The sequence below is a fragment of the Tinamus guttatus genome, unplaced genomic scaffold, assembly GCF_059628265.1.
Source record: "Tinamus guttatus ecotype Peru unplaced genomic scaffold, ASM5962826v1 Tinamus_guttatus_pri_ptg000140l, whole genome shotgun sequence".
Taxonomy (NCBI): Eukaryota; Metazoa; Chordata; class Aves; order Tinamiformes; family Tinamidae; genus Tinamus; species Tinamus guttatus.
Window position 1 is genome coordinate 287726 of NW_028288674.1, and position 21611 is coordinate 309336.

General features: G+C 41.3%; 1 protein-coding gene across 6 annotated transcripts in view; it reads left to right on the forward strand.

Moving 5' to 3' along the window:
• Positions 1-21611, forward strand: part of FAM13A (family with sequence similarity 13 member A) — a 66809-nt gene that overhangs the window by 21650 nt on the left and 23548 nt on the right. For 3 of the 6 annotated variants that reach the window (XM_088521947.1, XM_088521948.1, XM_088521950.1), the window contains exons 2-7: positions 4026-4067; positions 10381-10425; positions 12209-12388; positions 15213-15399; positions 18901-18977; positions 19666-19708. In XM_088521947.1, the coding sequence (XP_088378073.1) occupies positions 4026-4067; positions 10381-10425; positions 12209-12388; positions 15213-15399; positions 18901-18977; positions 19666-19708 (574 nt within the window). The remainder of the gene's footprint in view (positions 1-4025; positions 4068-10380; positions 10426-12208; positions 12389-15212; positions 15400-18900; positions 18978-19665; positions 19709-21611) is intronic. The other 3 variants (XM_088521951.1, XM_088521949.1, XM_088521952.1) reach the window with 3 other exon arrangements.

Consider the following 21611-nt stretch of genomic DNA (forward strand, 5'->3'; position numbering starts at 1 on the left):
TTTGGTTGCTTATGTGCATGTTTGAGATGAAAGTAACAGCTGAATTTTGCTCTTACCCATCCATCCAGCTCATCAGTGGTAGACGATTTGTTTAAATTCCTTCATCCCTTCTGAAGTGCCTATGCAGTGCCTTCTGGACATAAGTGTGTATAAAACTGGACGAAGCTTTGAAAGCTCAAAAACTGTACCACTAAACTGCTTGCCTACTGGGTCAGTTCTTTGCTACCCAAGGCAGAAATTAGTCTATGTAGGAAATGAGCTTCAGAGTGACCTGTTCCTCCCCGCTGTGGACAAGCAGCTTAGTTTGCCAAGTCTCTGTGTCAAATATTAAGCATTCCTTTCTCTTTGTAAAGGTCGTATATCCCTTTGACCAAAAAGGAATTGCGCAACTCAAGAACAGTACAGCTAAATGTTAAACATTTCTTAATGACTTCTAGCATTTTCTTTTGGAAGGACACATGATCAGGGCAGAAAGGCTTTCTGATCTGTCAAAGCTACTGATGGGAGCATGAGCGAGTTATTTGGGCATTTTCAATATCATTGTGTATTCTGTGGCTTGGAAGTTAACTGAAACCCTGATTTAGGAAGATATTATTCTGATAGAAAATATATTTACTGTAGATTTGATAACCAGCACTTATATACTGAACAGCATTTCACGTTGTTTGAAGTTGCACTGGTGCACAGAAATTTTGACAGCACTTCTTTCTGCATGGGTTTCATTCTTCATTTTTTCTCTATGCCACTGGAACTTGGTGCATTTGCATTGCAAGTACTGCCATTACATAATGAACAGAACATAGCATACAATCTTACAAGTAGGTCTGTGAGTTTTAAGTAGTTTATAGCCTTTTTTTAAAAAAAAAAAAAGAAAGAAAGAAAAAAGAAAATATTCTGCAAATGAGAAATTAAGAGATAACTTTCAGGTACAAAGTAAAAGATTGTGCATTCTATCAAGAGGAGCCTGGACCTGGAAAAGGGCATTATCTGCATGTTTGCTGGAGGGCATCTTCTGCAAGGCAGCAGTAATGGGCACTTGCACAGTTCTCTCCACCTTTTCTAAAGGTCTCAGAGCTGTAACTGCTTCCCACAACAGCCCGAAGGGAAGACGCTCACCTCAGTTTGCATGCAGGCAACTGTTGCGTACCTTGCTGCAGGCAGCAGCTTTTAGGCAGTTCTGCAAAGCGTGCGCTCTGCGTGCTTGTGCGCACACTGCTCCACGCGCAAGCTGGTGAGGAGGACTGCTGCGGCAGCGTTGGGCCATGGCAGCTTGCTCGAGCAGCTCTATACAGGCATGTGGAAGGGGCAGCAAAGTTTTCAGGAGCATCTGTGTTCTTGATCTGGTTAGGGAACTGCTGAAAACTGCACTGTCACTGTTGCATTACAGAGGAGTTTCACATTTTGGCAGACCGCACGGATTTCAGAAGCAGTTTCTCTTCCTTCCGCTGTGGTATTTTGTGTTACCCCTGAATCTGTACTTCAGGCTTCCAGTGGGGATGAAAAGATATATGTTATCACAGTGAATGGGAAGTGTTTTGCATAGCTGTCATCCATGCACATCTCTGTGCACTATAGCAAGGAGTCAGAATGATGCCGGAATAACACTTGTGATTTCCCTGATGTCCTGTTCTATCTCTCTATCTTTTTATTTATTTATTTATTTATTTTCCCTACATCTTCCCTCCCTTTTTTCTCCTAATTTATACATAAATTTCATATTCGTATTTGTTGATCTAGTGCAAAATTGGCTGGATTCAAAATAAGCCACAGTAAAATTTGCCTCCAGTTGTAGTGACTACAAGAGCACAGAGCTTGCCTGGCCCCGGGCCAGGTTCAGCTTGTCTTGCTTAGACAGCTTCCTTTTGACTCCAGTGGAAACTGCAAATTATGTGTGTGCGAGTACTTGATCTCCTAGCTACTAAATCCACAATAGTGTCCCTTTTGCCTCTATTCTCTATTTAGAAAAGCTGTTGTCAAGTGTTCAATTATTTAAAATTCAAAAGAGCAATGGATTCAGGCTGGTTTTCAAAAATAATTCAAGTTTCATCTAGTTCAGATCCCTTTTGAAGTTGGTCAGTGTTTCATAGCATTCAAAGCCTCCAAATGATTTGCGTTTGAAGCAGATTTAGGCTTATCCACGGCATCTTTGATAAATCTCTCCTCTTCTGTATAAACTTAATGATCAGTACCTTCATATCAAGTCTGTTCCTCCATGACCTGTTTGACAAAACTGGCTGAATATCTGTGGTAAATCACACTGTTGAGCACTGGGAGAGCCTTTTGAATGGTGGGAGAACAGTAGGGAAATGTTTCTCCTGGGATGCATTAAGAAGAGCATCTCCAGCAGGTCAAGGGAGGTGATCCTGCCCCTCTACTCAGCCCTGGTGAGGCCACATCTGGAGTATTGTGTCCAGTTCTGGGCCCCACAGTACAAGAGGGATGTGGAGCTGCTGGAGAGAGTCCAGTGCAGGGCTACAAGGATGATCAGGGGCCTGGAACATCTGCCCTGTGAGGAGAGGCTGAGGGAGCTGGGCCTGTTCAGCCTGGAGAAGAGAAGGCTGAGAGGGGACCTGATCAGTGTCTATAAGTACCTCAAGGGAGGGAGTGAGGAGGATGGGGCTGGCCTCTTTTCACTGGTGGCCACTGACAGAACTAGAGGAAAAGGCCGGAAACTGAAGCATCAAAAGTTCCACTGGAACTTGAGGAAAAATTTCTTAACAGTGAGGGTGACAGAGCACTGGAACAAGCTGCCCAGAGAGGTTGTGGAGTCTCCTTCTCTGGAGATCTTCCAAACCCGCTTGGACGCAGTCCTGTGCCACGTGCTCTAGGTGACCCTGTGTATGCAGGGGGGTTGGACTAGATGGTCTCTGGAGGTCCCTTCCAACCTTAAGCATTCTATGATTCTTTTCCCGTGCATATGAAATGTTAGCCTTTCTGGTTCAAGTAAGTTGTGCAGCTTCCCATCATCTCTTCCACCTTTCTCTCAGAGTTATTGCACTCTTTGCCAGTCAATTCAAGTCCTCCGGGGACAACTTGATTTCAGTGGCATTTCCTGTATGCTTGGAGGAAGTTCTCTGATTCGAAGAATTACAAGTCTGAGCATTAGATGTAGTTTGTGTAGGAATCCCTTTTTAGCAGAGGGGTTTGGATTGATTTAATCAGTTCAACCACACCTTTAAACCTTAACCTCCTAACAACTCATTCTTATCTTTGTGGAGTGGATCAGAGGATCGATCTGTAGGCAAACTGACCCAGCCACATGCTATAAATAACTGTTTTTCATCCAGATCAGTACTATGAAACACCCATTAGGGGAGCTGCATGCCAACCCAATGCAGCCCCGATTGCAAGCCTTAGTTGGAAATGCTTCCTTAAGTCCGCAAGGCACAAACTTTTCAAATACATTCAGTTTTACACAGACTGGACTTGTCACTGTCAGATCTGTGTTTCTCTTGTTTTGCCTCTGTAGTTTAGCTGGGCTTTAGTTTAGCTGGGCTTCAGTGTAGTAAAATCAGCTTTCAGCCAGGACAGGAAAACTGAGTCATGGAAGTCTGAGCTGCATGCATGTGCATATAGCAATGTCCTTCTTTTGGTCCCTCCAGATGTCGTTTGTTTTTTCTTCACTTTCGCTTTTATGGGCAGGTTGTTCATTCTGGAACAACAGACAGCAAAAGACCCTTGTGGTTCTGCTGGCAGGAATGTGATATTGTTGCTATGGGAATAGTCTCTGAACTGCTGCAGAGCTGGAGTGACTCCTGACTGTCTAGCAGTGGATCTGTGCTGCATTTGTAGATGTTGGAAAACAAGTTGGGTTCTCAGGATTTAAGGGATGTAGCTTAAATTTCTCTTCCATGACTTTAAGTACAAGCACAGGACAAAATAAACTTAAGTGCTACCTATGTGATAGACATACTGTTTCACGCTTGTTATCTCTGCTGTTTAAGAGTGATTATCTTGCTGTTACTGAATTGCAAATGCTAGTCTGAACTGCAAACTAACTTAAAAAAAATATGTTTTGTTTTTAGTTCCCAAGAAGACGAACGGCCTATGTCACCCTTCTACTTGAGGTATTTACTCAATTGTTTTGATTTGTTTCTCCATATGGGGCTCGTTATTAGAATTAAATGGAGAGAATGATGCCAGAAAGTCTGAACAGACTGTAATCAAATTGAAGATTACTGTTAACCTTTATAATCTTTGCTCAGCTAGTGGAATGAATGAGGAGTCTTCAGAGATACAGAAAGATTTCAGCAAAGAGTTTGTGTCTAGAAACAAGGCTCAGGGGTAATGCCAATCTTGTAACTTCTTAATTAGAGGATGGACTTTCTTTTTGTCTTTTCAGTTTATTATGTAATTTAGATGCTCATCGTAAGTAGCTTATAATCTGTGGGCACAAGAGGGATTTTTGCCACAAGCTTTGAGGAACTGGCAGTATGTGCTGTTCAGAGCAAAAGCCAGAACCAGATGGTGAGTCAGCAGCCCCACAGCAACTGTTCCCTTGCTGCAGCCGAACCAGTGCAGAAAGACGGGAGAAGGCCCGGCCCTTGGTGGGCTTGCCTGCCCACAGGGAGCTGCAGTCTGGCTGTGTTTGCACAAGTTATGTTTCTTGTTTTGCCAATTGGAGGACCCAAGTCACTACTTTTAAAATTGGCCTAATTCTGTTGACATCACTGGGAGTTTGCTTGCTTCAGTAGCAGGCTTCATTCCAGTGCTTTCATTTGTACTTAGGGGAAGAGCAGGAGCCAGGGCAATTAATCATGAAAGGATGCAAAGGAGGGAGGGCTAAATACCATAATTGAGTTCTTTGATCTCTCCGGAGCTTAAAGAAATTAAAAGAAATCCCCATGGTGCTTTTTGTGAGAGCGGTGATACTTGGAACCCTTACAGTGATCACCAGTATTTTTTAGTTCTGCTGAATATATTCCTCTTTATCCCTTTAGGGTTTTTTGTTTGTTTGTTTGTTTGTTTTTTCTTACAATCTTTTCTTAACAAAGCCTCCAGAAAGTATGCATTTCATTATTACTGCTATTAGTATACAGGTATTAATTTACAGGTATTAACATCAGGACTGTGCAGAAATGTGCATCTGTGGAGCAGCCTGGTTGCATGGTCTTGTCCATCTTCCTGTTGATGCAGTGTGTTTGTGTAGGTGTTGCTTAATCTGTCCTTCAGAAACTGCCGGCTTTCCAAGGAGATTCTCTTTACCTTTGGGAGATTATTCCATTGCTGCACATATTTCAGTGTCACAAGTTTTCCCCATCCCAAATCCTCATCTTTCTACTGTGGAAAATCCCCTGTATCTTTCCAGTGAAAATAATCCCCTGCTTTCTCTCAGCTGGCCTCATCAGGATTGGATTGGAATTGGGGAGCAAGGTGTGGAGTTGGGGACACTGGCATCAAAACGAGGGCATTTCTGAGAGGGAGGGAGCACGTTAGGAAACTGTGATTAGAGGTGTGGCCATAATAGGGCTAGGAAGGAGGATGAATGTGCTGGTCGGAATGAAAGGATGGCCTTCAGAGAATGAGTCTTGCAAATAGTAAGGGAACAGTTGAGAATAAACACCTATTTGAAAAGTTAAGAAATGGCTAATACAAGCAAAGAGAGAGCAGCCCACCTTGCGACACAGGGCTTTATGCCAAGCTTGTATCTTTTGTAACATGACTGAGACACAATTGCTTGCAAATACAACTAACAGCTTGTAAGCCTTGCTGCTATTTATCACACATCAGAAGCATGTACTTCTGAGGTTGTTTGCCAAGTGGAGTTAATTTGGCAAAGAAAGCTAGTGCTGGCTGGCTGATTTGTGATGCTTCAACAACTGAGAACTCCAGTGTGTGGCAGGATTTTCTGTGCAACTTTGACCATTTTTATTGTTGCCCCAGAGTAGTACGATGCATACATGTAGCACATTTCACACTGTGAGAAAGGAAAGGGGGAGCCCTTTGAAGGTCCATTTTCACTGTCTAATGACTAAATCTACTTGTGTTGCTGCCAGCCATGGTAGTCTGAGGTCTGAGCCATAGTCTGAGTACTGTTCAAGTAATGCTGTGAATCATGAATGTATATGCACAGAGAGGTAGGTTGCCACTGCATTTATGCAATATGTTAATCAGGTGGAAACAAGAGCTGTTTAGCTTCCAAACTCCACGTGCTGCCTGGGTTTTGCCAGGCTATAGGAACACGGTGTCTGGCCGTTGACCAGCTTCATCAGAATTGAAGCGAACACTTGATTCTTTAGTGGGGACCAAACGGGCTAGGAGTTGTAAAGCTTCCTTTTTTTTTTTTTTTTTTTTTTTTTTTAGCAATGAGCTTGAAATACTAACTTTAAATCAGAACTGTTAGAAACCACACAGATGTACTTTCTTTTCCTTTTTTTTTTTTTTTTTGGCAATGAAAGGTGTTAGGATAAGAGAGCTGAGATTGTTAGATAAAGAATATGTAGGACTGCTCCTTATCTAAGAAAGAATGTGAGTGCTATCCATGCTGAGCAATCTTGTTTCAGGTAATTAAGCAGCATCTGGCAAAGTCAGTTCCCTGTAAGCACACTCCTGCCCAACATGTGCAATGAGGTTTTAGAAGGTGGGGAATCTAGAGCCGTGCTTTGTGCAGAGTACCTGCTTTAGATTTGACTGTGGTCACGTAGGCAGTATTAGAGGAGTTTCCTAATAAGTACATCCTGAGATAAGCCTGAGTGATAGTAACAGGGAAAAAACTGCAGCTTTGTAGTGCGGAGCTTCCTTGTTAATGTGTGGAGCATTAAGCTGACATTGAGATAAGTGCAGCCATCACAAGCGGTGCAAAAGCTACTTAAGATGTGGGGAATTCAGAAGCCGGATTCCCCAGCATTAGTTAGCAGGCTTGTCTCACTAGGCACCTTTTATCAGGGAGGAAGGTGTCTATTCCAGTCGAAATCATGAGCTTAATTCGGAGGCTCCGAATGACCCCTGAAAGAGCAGGTAGAGGGACCTGCAGAGTGAAAACTGCCTAAAATCACAGAGCAAATTTGAATGGTGTGAATCCCGCCAGGGCAGTCTCTGCTTCAAACAGTAGGTGTCACTGTGCACCTATCATAGAAGGTGATCTCCTTGCAAGTAAGAACGGCAGGAATTTGGGAAGAAAACCAAGGCATTGATCCAGATTCTGTGGCTTGCTCTCTGCAAGTCTAAGTCCTCAGCACTGAAAAACTTTCCTGCTGCTCCTTGCTGTAAGTAAAAGAAAGAGACCCTTTAATTTGTATTAGAAAGTTTTCTTTTTATGATTTCTATGAGAAAGTACTTCTTGGTATGTTCTGCAGTAGATGTGTAATTTAATAAAAATAAACTAGTTGTGGAAGTAATTGACAGTATATATCAGAGGATCAAACGCCCAGAAGAAATCTTTCTTAAAAGTTCCTGAAGGTGCAAAGGGTTGCTGCAGAGCATGTTTGAATCTTCAAAATAAAGTAGTGTGAAAAGCCAATATTAGGGAATTATAAGACATCTAATATATCTGGAAAACCTCTGCCTCAAAACTGAGGGAGAGGGCTAATAAAGAACATTAAAATTTCACAGGGTTAAGAATAAAGTAAATCCTATTTATGTTATCTAGTCATGTTCAGTATATAAGGAAGCAGTATCTAGAAGAGAAAAAAGCAGTGTTAAAGCTTTTATTGTCACCCATTCAGCTGGCATGTAACTGTGTGCACGCATTCTTCCTATTTATTGGTAGCTTTGAAATCAGCATATTGTTCTCTCTCTCACAAAATCTATTTTGTTTGAATAGGACTTTTACAGATACTACAAAGTAATTGTTAAAAAGATATGTGACACTGTGCCATGTGCTCTAGGTGTCCCTCCTTCAGGAGGGGGGCTGGACTAGATGATCTCTAGTGGTCCCTTCCAACTTGTGATTCTGTGATATGTGACTTTATGAGTTAGCAAGGTGAGTGGGTCAGAGCAGAACTGGTGCTAGAGAAGCACATAGTTAACTGAGAACTAGACAATTACAGAAGGTATTTGGTCATTATGAAAATATTTGTCATTTTATTTAGTTATTTTTGCAGCTTTATCTTTAATTTCCTCTTTATACTGATTTTTGCATAAAAGAAATAGTTGTGTTTTCAGTGAGCAGTTTGTAGATAGTGACTGTTGCCCTTGAACACTCCAGATCGGGTTAGCAACACAAACTCTCACTCACATGCAGTTTCTAGCTTTTCTTCAGTTTTTTTTTGTTGTTGTTTGTTTGTTTGTTTTTAATAGGAATCAAGAATTTGAATTTTTGTACAGTATTTTATTTGAAATAGAGGGAAGAACTTTTGACATTTTTTCTCTGATCTGCTCCTAGACATGCCTTTATCCTAGGAATGTTTCAAATAAAGTCTAAACAATTCAATCTGCCCCTCCACTGTCACTTTCCTCACATGCAAATGGATTGGGAAAAAAATGTTTATATGAAAGAGAGCCCCATTCAGTGTGATTTGCATGTAAATATAGAAGATTGACACAATATCAAGTTACAGCCACACATATCGGAGTGGTAGGAATAGGATGAATTGTATCCTGTAATGCGGTTTAGTATGCTCCACTCTTATTTACTAATCCATCTCCAATGGGAGGCCAACTTTGAAAATAATCTAGGGATTGGACGAGGTCATGTAGTTTATACAGCTGAAGTGACATGAAAGTAGGATGCTTGAAATGTGTACTTGGAAAAGCAAAACCATGTCATAGTTAATAAACACAATGTTGCATATGAAAAGAAGGATCTTGCAATTTTTATTTTTTTTTTTAGGTAGGTTGCATGCCCACAGTAGTAAGATCAGTAATTTGATACTTATTTGTATGACTTGTCTTTGTGAATTCATCTGAATGACACAGCTCCTTGGCTGTTGCATAGTTCATGCGGAATATACTGGCAGCTACGTGACTGCTTTCATGCTGTGCACAGCTCTGGGGAACTGTGTCTGTGCTAGAGATCAGTGTGGAGTGAAATGAGGACTATCAGGGGTGAGCCTGTGGCTGGAGTGCGCACTGGTTTATCAAAATGAAGGTGGATGTGCTGGCTCATTGGAGTAACCAGCAGCATATGAGAGACTCATTGGGCATCTGTGGGTTTGGGCTTTACTATAGGCAGACCCAAAAAGGGAGTTAGGCTATTTTATGTTTTTTTTTCTTCTTCTTCTTCTTTTTTTTTTTTTTTTTTGGTCAAACTACATTTACACTTCTCAGCCTTCACTTGGCGGCTTTCTACCACAAGAGATATTTAAAAACAATGGAGCCACGGAGTAGTTACCATCAGATTGTTGCAGCCTCCTAACTAGCATTACACCTATACAGTAAAGTATTTGGCAAGTGAAATATTCAACAGAAGCAGAGAAGAGACTTTTGTTTAGTTAAGGGTTGCTGTTGCTGGATCTGGCATTGGAGCAGTTTATGAGAAACTCGTAGAGACTGAAAGAATTAATGGCTGTTTCAGCAGAAAGCAGAGGAAACGCATTTTGCATTCTGCCTGTCTCATAACCTGTCTACACAGTATCATTTCAGTGGAGTATATGAGCCAGCCACATGACTAATTCTTCTCCTGGCAGGGGATAAATCCCAATGAAACTGTAGCCTGTAACTGATTGGACTTAATAAAGATCATAGGGGTGATGAATATGCGTAAAACAGCACGTGTTCCCTTATCTGTAAAGCTGAGTCAGTGTGAAGGAAGAGGGAGCAGAATGGGATTTGGCTTGGCCAAATGGCATCTGGCCCTGTGCAGATGGAGGAACGCAGTGACAGCTGTGTGCTATGGCATGTCAGCTTAGTCAAAAGAGCTTTAAATGGCAAGCAACGACACCTAAAATTATGTTAGCTCTTCCTGAGCCCAAACTGAGAGGGAAAGAAGAGCATATATTCTTATTTTCTAAGCTATGATGCAAAGAACATGGATAGCAGAAAACTGCAGGAGAAGTGATAAAGGTCATGCATTTTGCTTTTTTTTTCCCCAATGAATATTTAAAGTTCCATTTATTAAGTCCTCTTTCACAATGGATACATTTTCAAAGCAGCCTTGGAAGACAAGAACTTTTGTGAGGAGGCCAAAGCAACCTGCAGCTGCAGAAAACTCAGAAGGAAGCAAAAAAATCTGTGGTGTGCTCAAGTTGAAATACTTTCCGTTACGTTTCGGTCTACTGCAAGCGAATGAGAGATAAATTAATTCTTGAGGATATTGGTGTGGTTGAAATGTGCCACGTCACTGTGGGAGTGAAAATTCCTTCAGGGGAAAAGCTTGTGGCAGGCACGTGCTGCTGAGACTGCTCGACCTTTAAATCCTTTCTTAGTGCTGCAGAGAACAAATGTTTAAAGACATTATTGTGATAATCAGATCTAACTTTCTCCTGTTTTTTTTTTACACAGTGCGCATGTGTCACAAGTCAGTAGCAACATTCCTGCTACAGGAGAGTAAGTGTGTCTCTTACAATTTTGTAGCTTTTTTTTTTTTTTTTTTTTTGTGTATTGTAGCTTTGCAGAGTATTATTGGTTATTCTTTGATTTCACTTAAAGGGCTGTTCTTATGCAAACAAAAAAGACATTGTTTCCCAAATCAAAGCATCTGCAACGACAATAAATCACTTCTTCCTGAAAAATTATCAGGTCTGTAGGTTCCTTGGTTCTTTCCCACACTCTGCCTGGGATATTTCAGTAAGAGAGAACCTGGATATTTAGAGAAACGTGTTCTTACCACATAATCCTTTCAATCCTGTTTGTTCCTGCTCCTGTCCCAGGACTGGGCAAGGCCTGATCCCATTGCGGTAACTGCTATGCCAGCATGAACAGCAGAGCTAACAAGTTGGTTCCCTGCCTGAATTAGAACTTTCAAACGTTGGTGGATTTGCCAAACTGATTCTTGTCAATATGGGAAACATAGATACATTTGCCAAATTAAACCATATATTTTTATGTAGTTGCTAAAATCTTGGACTTTTTCAGGAACTGCAATCTCTTCAGACTACCACTGTAGTCCACACTTAGGAACAAGTGTTGTAAATTTGCTGGAGCCATCAGTACGGGGACAGGCTCACATATCATAGCTAGTTAGCTGAAAATGAACCAGCAAATTCTACAAGTAACTTTTGGGGAAGTGCTGAGTCTTACTAAGAAAAAAGCAATGGACTCTGTCAGTCAGGCATATTTCTGAAACTCATCTCTAGAGCGCTACAGGAGACTTCTAAAGGTGGGCAAGAAACATGGCTAGGGCATGCTTGTGTAAAAATATGTTTCCAAACAACATTTTGGTAAAAGAAAAGTCTATTTTAGATTTTTCCCATAAAATCTTCCCTTGACTCAAGGAAAGAAGGAAGGAAATTGTGTAAGAAAATGTCACTAGGAAAATGTAGGAGAGTTGGGTTGAAAGTTGAGGTGGTCTCACAGATTTAACCAATGTAATTGCAAATAATCCCTTGCTGTGGCTGGCGTGGAAGCCCTTTGGCTGCCACTGGGCACAGCAGTGATCTCACAGCAGTGTCAGTGAGGAGTGGCCGCGTGTGCATTGGTCGAGCAGGAAAACAGCATGAGGTCAGAACCAGTTCTGTGTCTGGTCACTGAGTGAAGCCTATGAAGAGTTTACAACAAGGTACTATTGCATGTTCTCATCCCCCTGTGAGGCAGCAGTGAATCACCTTCTTGCTTTCCCGAGTCTGGATTGCACAAGGGACCTGACTAGTGTAAGCATGGCTGGGTAGCTCACACGTCATTGCGCTTTGAATTTTAGTCTTTGTCTTGAAAGTGTCATTTACTGAAAGAATTTTTCTTACACCCTCCTTTACCCCAATCAGTGACTTCTAATAAAACCTGGGGGCACGTGACTGAGTTTGCAATTGGTACAGTCTTTAGAACCCTGTTTCAAATAGGGTTTTGTTAGGGTTGTTGAAAATTAGGCACTTCATGTTTGTAGTTACAGATGCAAATAAAAGCAGGCAGTTTATAGAAGATTCAAGCAGCCCCAGAAATGAGCAAGTGCAGGGTGAACTGGGAAGGTTCAGCTTTTCTGAGGGACCTGAACATCAAGGTGTCAGAAGTTACTGGTTTAGCTCTTTGCAGATGTCTGTGGTCCCAAGTATACTTTATACTGCCTTGCCACCATGATAAAACAAAACCTTCTAAAACACATTCATTATTTAATGTTGCAGAGAGGGAGCTCCAGCAAGTTTTTGAGCTCTATTGACCTTATTTTTCGGCTTGACAGGTATTTAGAGAAGACAATCCGCTCAGCCGTGGAGCAGCATCTCTTTGATGTTCATGGCTCAGGCGGCCAGAGTTCAGAGGACTCTGAATCGGGAACATCTTCAGCCTCTTCTAATGTGTCTGCCAGGCAGAGGAGGCGACAGCACAAAGAGCAGGAGGAAGCCCGGAGAAACAGAGACATGTACGATCCTGATTTCTTTTGTTTTGAAAGTATATTTGATTAAGTGTATCTTAGTCATGTCCACTGTCTAGGCAATGCTGGATAGTTTGGTTATGAAATGTCCTAGCCCTTGCCCTCAGGTGAAAGTGCAGAGCAGAATGCTCTGCCTGTGCAGAGCTCCATCACATCAGTTAGAGCTGTGAAATGTAGAGCTTATTAGAGATAATACAGTGGGCTAAAACATGATAAGAAACCAGCTCTTTAAAAAATATAGTGGAGGTCTCTAATTACAGTATTTGCAGTTCTTTAATTTCAGTATTTATTTTTTAGCAAAAAACCCAAAAATTTGGTGCTAATGTCTGCAACATCCTAGATAAAAACATTACTTTTAGGTGCTTTTCTGAATATCAAATGACTGCAAAACTGAGACTGATGTCTCCTTTTTTTTGTGTGGAGGCCCAGTTTACGTTCAGGCTTACTGAGGAGTCCTAGGAGTCTTCCTTTTGATTAATCAGCATTTTAAGTCATTTTATCCACCCTGTTACACAAAGGTTACACATGATTTAGTGGCAATTTTCATTAGATGTCCATCAAAGAGTAAAAATAATACCCGTTTCCCCTTCCTTACTGCTCTAGTTGTGGTATGCACTGTTTGGTGCCAATAAATTACCACCACAGCCTTAACAAGCATATGTCCAAGGCATAGCTGTTTTTGAGGAACTGAAACTGAGCAGTGTGATTTTGTAAGGTCCTGATCTAATCAGTATGTCTAGCTTTTGAAGCACAGGGCTAGTCCCTACAAGAAATGTGTGTAGTATTGGCTTGCTAAGATTTCAAGTTAGGTTCAAAAAATACATGTCTAGGCTCTTTTTTTTCCTGGATGCTGGATTCTTCAATCTTATTAATGTTGAACCTTCCTCTACCAAGCTGCTTTCATACACATCCCTCAGTACCTCATGCAAATTTTGCATGCTGTGCTACTTCCCAAAATGTGTCAATGCTAGTAGAGTAAAAAGTCATAATAATGAAATAAGAACATGAAAATACGTCGCAGAGATGGACTGCGAGGTTGGACCTTGCAAGTCACCAAGTATGTGGCAGCAGGTCTGAAGTAGTTTTTCTTGTTTAGTAGCCCTGCTGACAGGCTTCTCAGGTAAGTAGGTCAGGGACTGGCTAGCGTACGTGTTTGGGAGCATATAGTACTGCAGGGCTTTTTTTCCACATTGCATTGCAGAGCTGCCTTTAGAGCATTCTCACCTATCTTGATGCTGGTTGTTCAGGTTCAGTCCCCAAAGCCTGAGCCAAAGACCTAGTCCAGACAGCAAGTACTGAATGCTGGCTAGGTATCAAGTTGTTTTCCTGCTTTCCTTAGGTAATATTACTAGAATCTGAGAGTGAATTGTCAAAATTCAGAATTCCTTTCAAAAAATTTTTTTCTGTTGTTTTGATTCTCAGTGACTTCATCTCCTTGTCTTATGATGGATCACAAGAGGATTTGTAATATCACAAGATGGGATTGCAGTTTTACTACAGCTAGAGTGTTCTTGGCAAAAATACATGGATGGGCTTGCATGCTTTGCAGACTACATGATCTATAGGCTATATATGTAATTGGTCACTTCAGGGAGTTGTAAAAACTTGCATAAAGGCAAATGGATTATCCTATAAGTTTGATCACAGATTTATAATAGCTCTTTGTATCTCTTTCAACCACAGAATTGAGAGACTCGTGAGCTAGAAAGTCACTTGGACTTTTTGTTTATTTTTAATCTGAATACTTTGTCATGCTGGCACTTTCCAGATACTATAGAGCAACTGAAACTCTGCTGCTGTTCATGAAAGCAGGCTTTGGAGTTGCACAGCATTGTATAAATTAGCTGCAGGGCCATTAATGCATAAAACAGCAAACATTCCAGTTTCAATGTCAAGTGTGAATAGCCCGACTTTAGCCTCTGGCAGGATAGGACTGGTAAAGAATGAGATGCATTGTGTTTCATAAAGTAGCGATGTGGATGTATGTGTGTCCTCATTATTGCACAAAGTTTCAGAGAGATGCCTGCTTAGCAGGTTGTGAAGGGAAGACAGTATGTGGAGAGATCCAGGAAGGGAATTAGGCAGGGAAAGAGAAACATAAGGCCAACTCCTGGAAATGCACTCAAGCCCAGCTAGGTTGAAGAGAGTCCCACTGGATATCATGTGGTGACTTAAGACCATTCGCTTCCCAGCACTGCAGGACAGTGCTGTGTCCTAGCAGTCGTGTCGCTATTGCGGAGATGCATTCATTCTTACTCCCTTCTCTATTTTGTGTAATCCCCAATTAAAAGTGAAGCGCTTGGCTGAAGCACCACAGTCCTTCCCAAGCTCTTGCTCTTGAGAGTATGAATAAGACAGCTGTTGGTACAGTGTCATGCACGAAAGGAAATCCTTGGACCAGAGTTGTAAATCACTTTTCTAAAATACAAACATGTGTCTCGAAGGAAAAAATGCTGCATATTCTCTATAAAAATACCGCAGACAGCCAGGAGCTAGTCCAGATTCCGTTTGAACTCCAAAGGATTCTCCCTGTTGGCTTTAGCGGGAAGCAAATCAAGTCACAAATGTTGTTCCTGGCAGCTGTTTCACCCGAGGTGTATATACCTACCTTCCAGTCCTCAGTGGGACTTGGCATTTCACAGTGCGTGTTGTTTGTTGCAGTAGGAAGAACCAGAGATACAGGTTTCATAGGGCGTAGAAGATGTTGCCAGAACTGCACCCGTCAGCATAATGCATTTCTCTATTACTACCTTAAATGTAGCGGGAGAGTGTTTTAAACAACATCTTGTTGCAATGTCCCTTTTCTTTTTAGGGAAGTCATCAACAAAGAAAACATTCCTTCTGGATTCAGCAATCTTGAAGACTGCATTCTGTCTGCTCAAGAGGTAGAAAAATTGCCAGACAGTGGCTCCTCTTATCTTGGTGAAAGGAACAAACCGAAACGGCAGAAATCCAGCACCAAGCTTTCAGAGCTTAATGACAACCAGGACAGTCCTGTGGTAAGCTGGCGTGCTATACTATTTCATGCCTACTACCAGGGTAGAAAAACTCACTCTGCTCCAGAGAACATCTGGTGCTCTTGGGCAGCCGTTTATACATACGGGTAGCTGGTTTGGATTATGGGGAAACTAGATTGCATACTTGTAACCTTTGTACTGAAACAGCTGAGAATCTAGATTTGCTATAGTCCTCTTATTCTCTCTGTAGCCATTCTGTTTCTACTTTTCTTTTTCTTATTTCTTTTGTCTTCAATAGAGTATTTTGGAAGGAAATTCTTTATATCAGTCTTTCAAAATTCTTGCAAGGAGGTAGGAACCTCAGATGAAGTGCTTAACTGGATTTTTATTTTTAAACTTATGCTAAGCTCTGAAAGCACAGATCACAAGTGGCTTACTGATAATGAGATGACAAAGGTGTGTTATGTCCTTTCCACAGAGACTGTATGTGCTACAGTAGCGCAAAGCAAATGCAATATTCAAAACACTTTCCAGTCTGTTAGTCTCAAAGATGATCCCTCTAACTATCTTACTGGGGAGGCAAATGACACAGATGTGCTAAAATCAGGAATGCTATGGAATTTGCCCAGCAAATTCTGGTGTGATCCTCCCAGTAGAAGGCAGCTTGCCAGCTTTAACAAGCGATGATACATCCTCCTTCCCTTTCAACCAAGCCAGACACTGATTTTAGTTTTGACAGTTGAGGAACTACACTCAGCTTCAATGTAGGATCTGTTTGCAGTGGCAGATGCCCTGTGTATCTTCTGTACATGGCACCAGCTGTGCTTTCACTGTTACTAGCAACCCTGTAATGCCATGTGTAAAGACTAGCCCTCTCAGCTGCAGAGCATTCCTTCAGTTATGTTTCGTTGAGTTTCAGAGTCTGCTGTAGGTGAGTTCCCTCTTAATGTGACAATGTACTGTGACCCATTTTGTTTAGATTACAAAGTGCCACGATGTGATGCTCTGCCCTGTGCAAAGATTCTATAGAGGGGCAAGCTGGGCTTCTCTGTGTGATCAAAGGAAGGCAAGGTGCCAAGTGCTGCAGGCCTTGCTTCTAAGATTTAGTGCTCAATTTCAATAACCTATTCATGTGATACTTCATGAAAGGGTGGTCTGACAGACACACTCACACTTTGCTTGTAGCAATGGAAAGGGACTTGAAGAGGCAAATGTGAAGTGCTTACCTTCCCTTTTGAGCCTCTTTACTCTGCTTGGGAATGTAAAGCTGCTTAAATGTAAATGAGAATTTGACTCAGGATTTGGGGAAGTAAAGATTGTCAGAAGTGTACACTTAAGATGGTATGTTGGGGACCTCAAAAAAGGTGGTGAGATCTTGAAACATTCTTGCAGGAAATGTTCTCAAATTTATCTCTCTCCCCTGGACTGGCAAAGGCTGAAAAGACCAAACTCTGAACAGATAGTGCACAAAGTGCACTTGGACCAAGGTGACTATCCTAGTCATTGTGGTCCTTGCTTACTTTACCAGAGGAACTGTCCCAGTGTGATTGTCCAATGGGAGAATGCTTATAAAACAGCTTGCAGACAGAACAATGTTACTCTTCACAAAGGGCAAAGTTTTTTGTTTTTCTTTTAAGTTTCCATGAGAGCGCATATTTCACGCTTGTAGATCAGAGGCTTTCGTTGGGATGCAGTGTGTGTAATGGTCTTGGCCAAATCTTAACTCAAGCAGTAGAAGATACACTTCAGAGGAAAACCCAAATTATTATTAAGTTATCAAAGGACATAAGTTATGTCTCAGCTTTTTCTAATAGTGCTTTCTCATGTAAACAAGTCATGTGCCAGGAGTCCTAACGCTACATCTTCTTTCTCATCTTTGTTGAGTCTTCCTGCTTTATCAACAAAGCTTGAAAGAGCATGTAGGACAGTGTGTGGAAATGCTCCTCTTAGATGTCTAATTGTATCTGACTCAAAGCATAAGTCAGCAGTGGAAGAATTGTCAGTTCCGCTTACTCTCTTGAGCAGAACCAACCATTAAGCATTTAAAGCGTATAACTGCATTTCAGAGGCAAGGTAGCCAGGGACAAGCAGGACTTGAAGAATCACATTAGGCAAGGCCAAGGCATGTCCTGGCTGGAGAGATGGAACCACGCAGCCTTTCATGGCAAGTGAGAAGCCTGTGACTGCCTGGGAAGTGTGTGCTCAGCTCCCGTGGCCCAGGCCAGCAACCCTGCTTTGCTTTGCTCACTTCCTTCCTCCTATTTAGAAGAAACTTACCCAAATCTCAGAGTAGAAAGACTCCTAATAGTGTGTCCAAAGCAGCAATGTTCAATTTCGTATTTTTTTACACCTGGGGTAGCATGTGCTTTGTTTTGTTTCTTTGAGAATTCCTACAATTATGTGCTCTACAGTAATAGTGTCAAGGCAATTCTAAAATGTGCTTCCAATATGAAGGAACTCAGCACCTACCCAAGCAGGTGAAGGCATTGCTCACCTCTGCCTGCTTTTCCTTGCCAGTAGGTGCTAGATGGCTGAGTCACTGAGCAGAAAGTGAACGAGAAGTGTTAAGAGTGTATGACTTTGAGTGACAAACAGTTTTTAAAAAAAGCATTCTGACTAATTCAAATTAATGCTTGGATTTTCCCATGAGTTTTACCTGCAGAAAGCTACATTGAGTGCTCCTCCCTGTGTGATGTGTAGCATGTAATTTGGTTCATACACCAGGGTGATTGGTTCTTTGTTTCCATTCTTTATCACCTTAAAAAATAAAAATAAAACAAAAAACACTTTCTAGCTCAGAGACCAAGCAATCGAAGCAGACAGTATGTTTCATTGCTGAGATAATGAAGAAAATAATTCCTCTAAAGGCTGAAACCCAAGATTTAAGTCTATTCTGTACCAAAAAAAAAAAAAAGATATAACAGCTTCATTTGTTTTCACAATACTTTCTCAGGCTCTTAGAGAACTCAGCATTAGTTGGTAGCTGGGAAATCTTGAATAAGTTGCCATAATCAATAAAATTTCTTGTCATGAATTCACATTAGTATCCTTTACATTGCTGTTATGCATATGGCAGGCTATTGGTACTCTTAATGTCTTCTGCCCTTTTTGAGAAGAGACTAGGAAACAGTTTGGCTGAGGAAGGGAATATTTGTAAGATCACCCTAAAGTGTGCTGCTGAGGAGATGTTCTGGATTATGTACTTGCTCTTACAGGACTTGCACACATCACAGAATTGGTGCCTCACTCACAGCATCAGTCTGTAAAATGGGAACTTTAGAGATACCATGCGGAGATATTCTGTCAGGCATTTCAAGGTCATCTGATGAAAGAGTCCAAGATGGTGTGCATTTATATTTATTGAAGGTTTGGGCAAGTTTGGGCAAATTTTATTTTGCTATAAATGTGTAAAAGGCAGTAGTCTCACTGTCCTATTTCTAGGAGTCTGGCTGGCTACTTTTGTATTTGATCTGTGTAACAGCCTGCAGCTTGAACCAGTTTCTTTTATGTATCTTACTGTTTTTAATATTTACTCTGTTACAGAGTATGGAAAGCTTTAGCTCATCCAGACCTATAGACAGAACAGGACCTGATGACATGGAAATTTTATCTGAAGAAAGGTGATTTTTTTTTTTTAATATGTGTGTGTTTTGTTTTGCCTGTGGTTATGGTACAGCCTAAGAGATCTTCCACCACAGACCATGATGGTAACAGCTGCACTACAGAACAGCTTTACCCATTATGTTAACTTCAAAGCAGAGCAGTAGAGAAGCCCTCTCTACTATATATATGTTTTCTGGGCTCTGTGCAACACCATATTCCAGAAAGTCTTTTCTCCTGACCTATCAGAAACATCACTGAAGATGATAATGATGCAGACTTGAAAAGAGGTTGTCTCTAAGTACCTCTACAGAGATACAGTGCACAGCATTGCAGGCGCCCATCTCCCATGGTCACTGGGTTGGGAGACCAACACTTTGTTCCTTTGCAAGAGCTCTGCAGTTTCACTCTGCTTGCTGGAGATGATGATTTCTCTCCACAGTTACAATGCTTGTTGAGAGAGTTGAATTGATGTGGAATAAGGGCATTGGAATTAAATTCCATGATATTTTCCACAAAGGTCCTGAGAGGAACAAAATAGTATAGCAGCTTGAAGTTCTGTGACCCAGAGCATCTTCTCATTTACTCAGTATACTAGCAAGTGAGCAGTAGCAACCACAACATAAAAACCTGTGTGTGCAGAGTCCTGTTTGTTTTTGTTACGAGACAATCTGTTTTTATCTTTGTAATATGTTTCTTTTTTTGTAGCAAAGAAAGTGAAAACGATGAGGTTTTTTTCAGGCACTCACAGGTTGGTATTCCTTTTTTTTTTTTTTTTTTTTTGTTTCAGATGTGGGCTCTAAATTGGCTGTTCATTTGCTAGAGACAGGTAGATAGGCACGTAGTTCTGTACATAAAATGAAATTCTGTGACCCTTAGAGAAATGGAGTTTGTATTTGCTTTTTCTTTCTCTCCCTTCCCTCTTCTTTTCGATTTTATAATTGAAAGAGCCTCTCAAACACGGAGAACCTGAAACCATCTGCTTCGGTCCCTTCGATGCCTCCTTGCCAAAGCGGAAAGCGTCACTGAAGTCAGCACTTTGGCTTAAGAGGCACTGAGTTCCCTTATAATCATTGCTAACAGGGTGTGTGACCAATTATCTCATGGTGTAGTGAGATTAATTTATCTCTGTTGATTTTTCTAAAATAATTTTGGTCTTTTATGTATAATTTCCTAGTGTGCCCTGTCATCGTTGAGCATTCTTGTCCATGATCATTTGTCTTACAAAGCTGCATCATTCTGTGCTTCTCCCTAAGGGTTGGTGGTTGGAGCAACTGTCAGGAGGGGACAGAAGAAAGATGTGGAATTTATGGTGACTGCTTCTTCCCTGTTCTTCCCAGTTTTACTCTGCACCTTACTCCTGCACTGTCTTTATGGTTTTTTTCACCTGACCAATCAGCAAAGGGAAGGTGGGGTTGGGTTAGGTGACCACCTTTGCAATCACTAGTTCATTTGGTTCTGCTGCAAAAAGTTCTAGACGACACATCATTTAAAATACTAGAAAGGGTTACCCGCACCACCTCTCCTCCAATTGCTGCACCGTTTTTGGAGGTAGAAGAAATTATTTAGTAATTGTTTGGATCAGCCCAGCTGTGTCGTAGCAGTGTATGCTTGCAGGGGGTGCTCAGCAGTGGCTTTGATCACTGCTCTGAGTTGAGCCAGATCTCCTGCTTTACTCCCAGAGGGTCAGTAATCCTCTGAGTCCTGCACTTGGCAGCACTCATACCTGGCAGTTTAGACATGCGGGCCATGGCATTTTCTAAAGACAGCTTCTGCAGCACCTTGTTTCTCACATACCTGCTTAAATGCAGAGCAGATGCTCACTCCCACATCACAGAAGACTCCCATTTAGCTTTTAATTTATCTGGGGAGAGAAGTATGCTTGAATATTAAATTGTAATCTTAAAATAAACTTCTCCTTAGGAGGAGTTTAAAATTCAATAGGAACTTTTACTGCAGAAAAAGGCATAGCCTTAACCCAGAGATGGTATTATATAGGAATTACAAGGTCAAGAAAATGTTACATTCCTGCAGGGTAGTTCTACATTCCTTGTCCTGTATAAGCCTTTGCTTAGGGCAGCTTAGGAGCATACCTTTTGTAACAAATAGCTCATTCACAACGAGCAGGGGCCTTTCTTGCTCCTTTCTGCTTCTCACCCCTTCTCCAGTCTGAAAATATTAGTGAAGGTGTTTGGAATTTGTGCCATGGCTATTGGTCATGTAGACTCAGCTCTGCGTGAGGCAGTAAAAATACCTCAAAACATGTGTCCTGAATGAGTTTTCAGTGCTTTTGTAGCTTTCATAACCTGCCCTTGGAAATAGTTAAGCTACAAGATATAGATTGTGATTTGACAAAGAGGTTCCTAGTATCCAGGATTTTTTTTTTTTTTTTTTTTTTTTTAAGAAAAATATCTCAGAGAAGAAGCCAGGTGTGGCCGATAGAGTTTAAGTCTGGATGCAGAGTGATGAGACAGTCACTCCAGGAGGTACCAACAGTTCCACTCACCACAGTGGTATGTTTACTTGGATATAATAATGAGGAAATCTTGGTCAAATTAATACTTGTTACCACATTAACATTTGGCCAGAGTATTCCATCCAGAAACCAGAACAACTGCTTGTACCTCCTTGTCTGGTGGCAAAACAAAAACAAC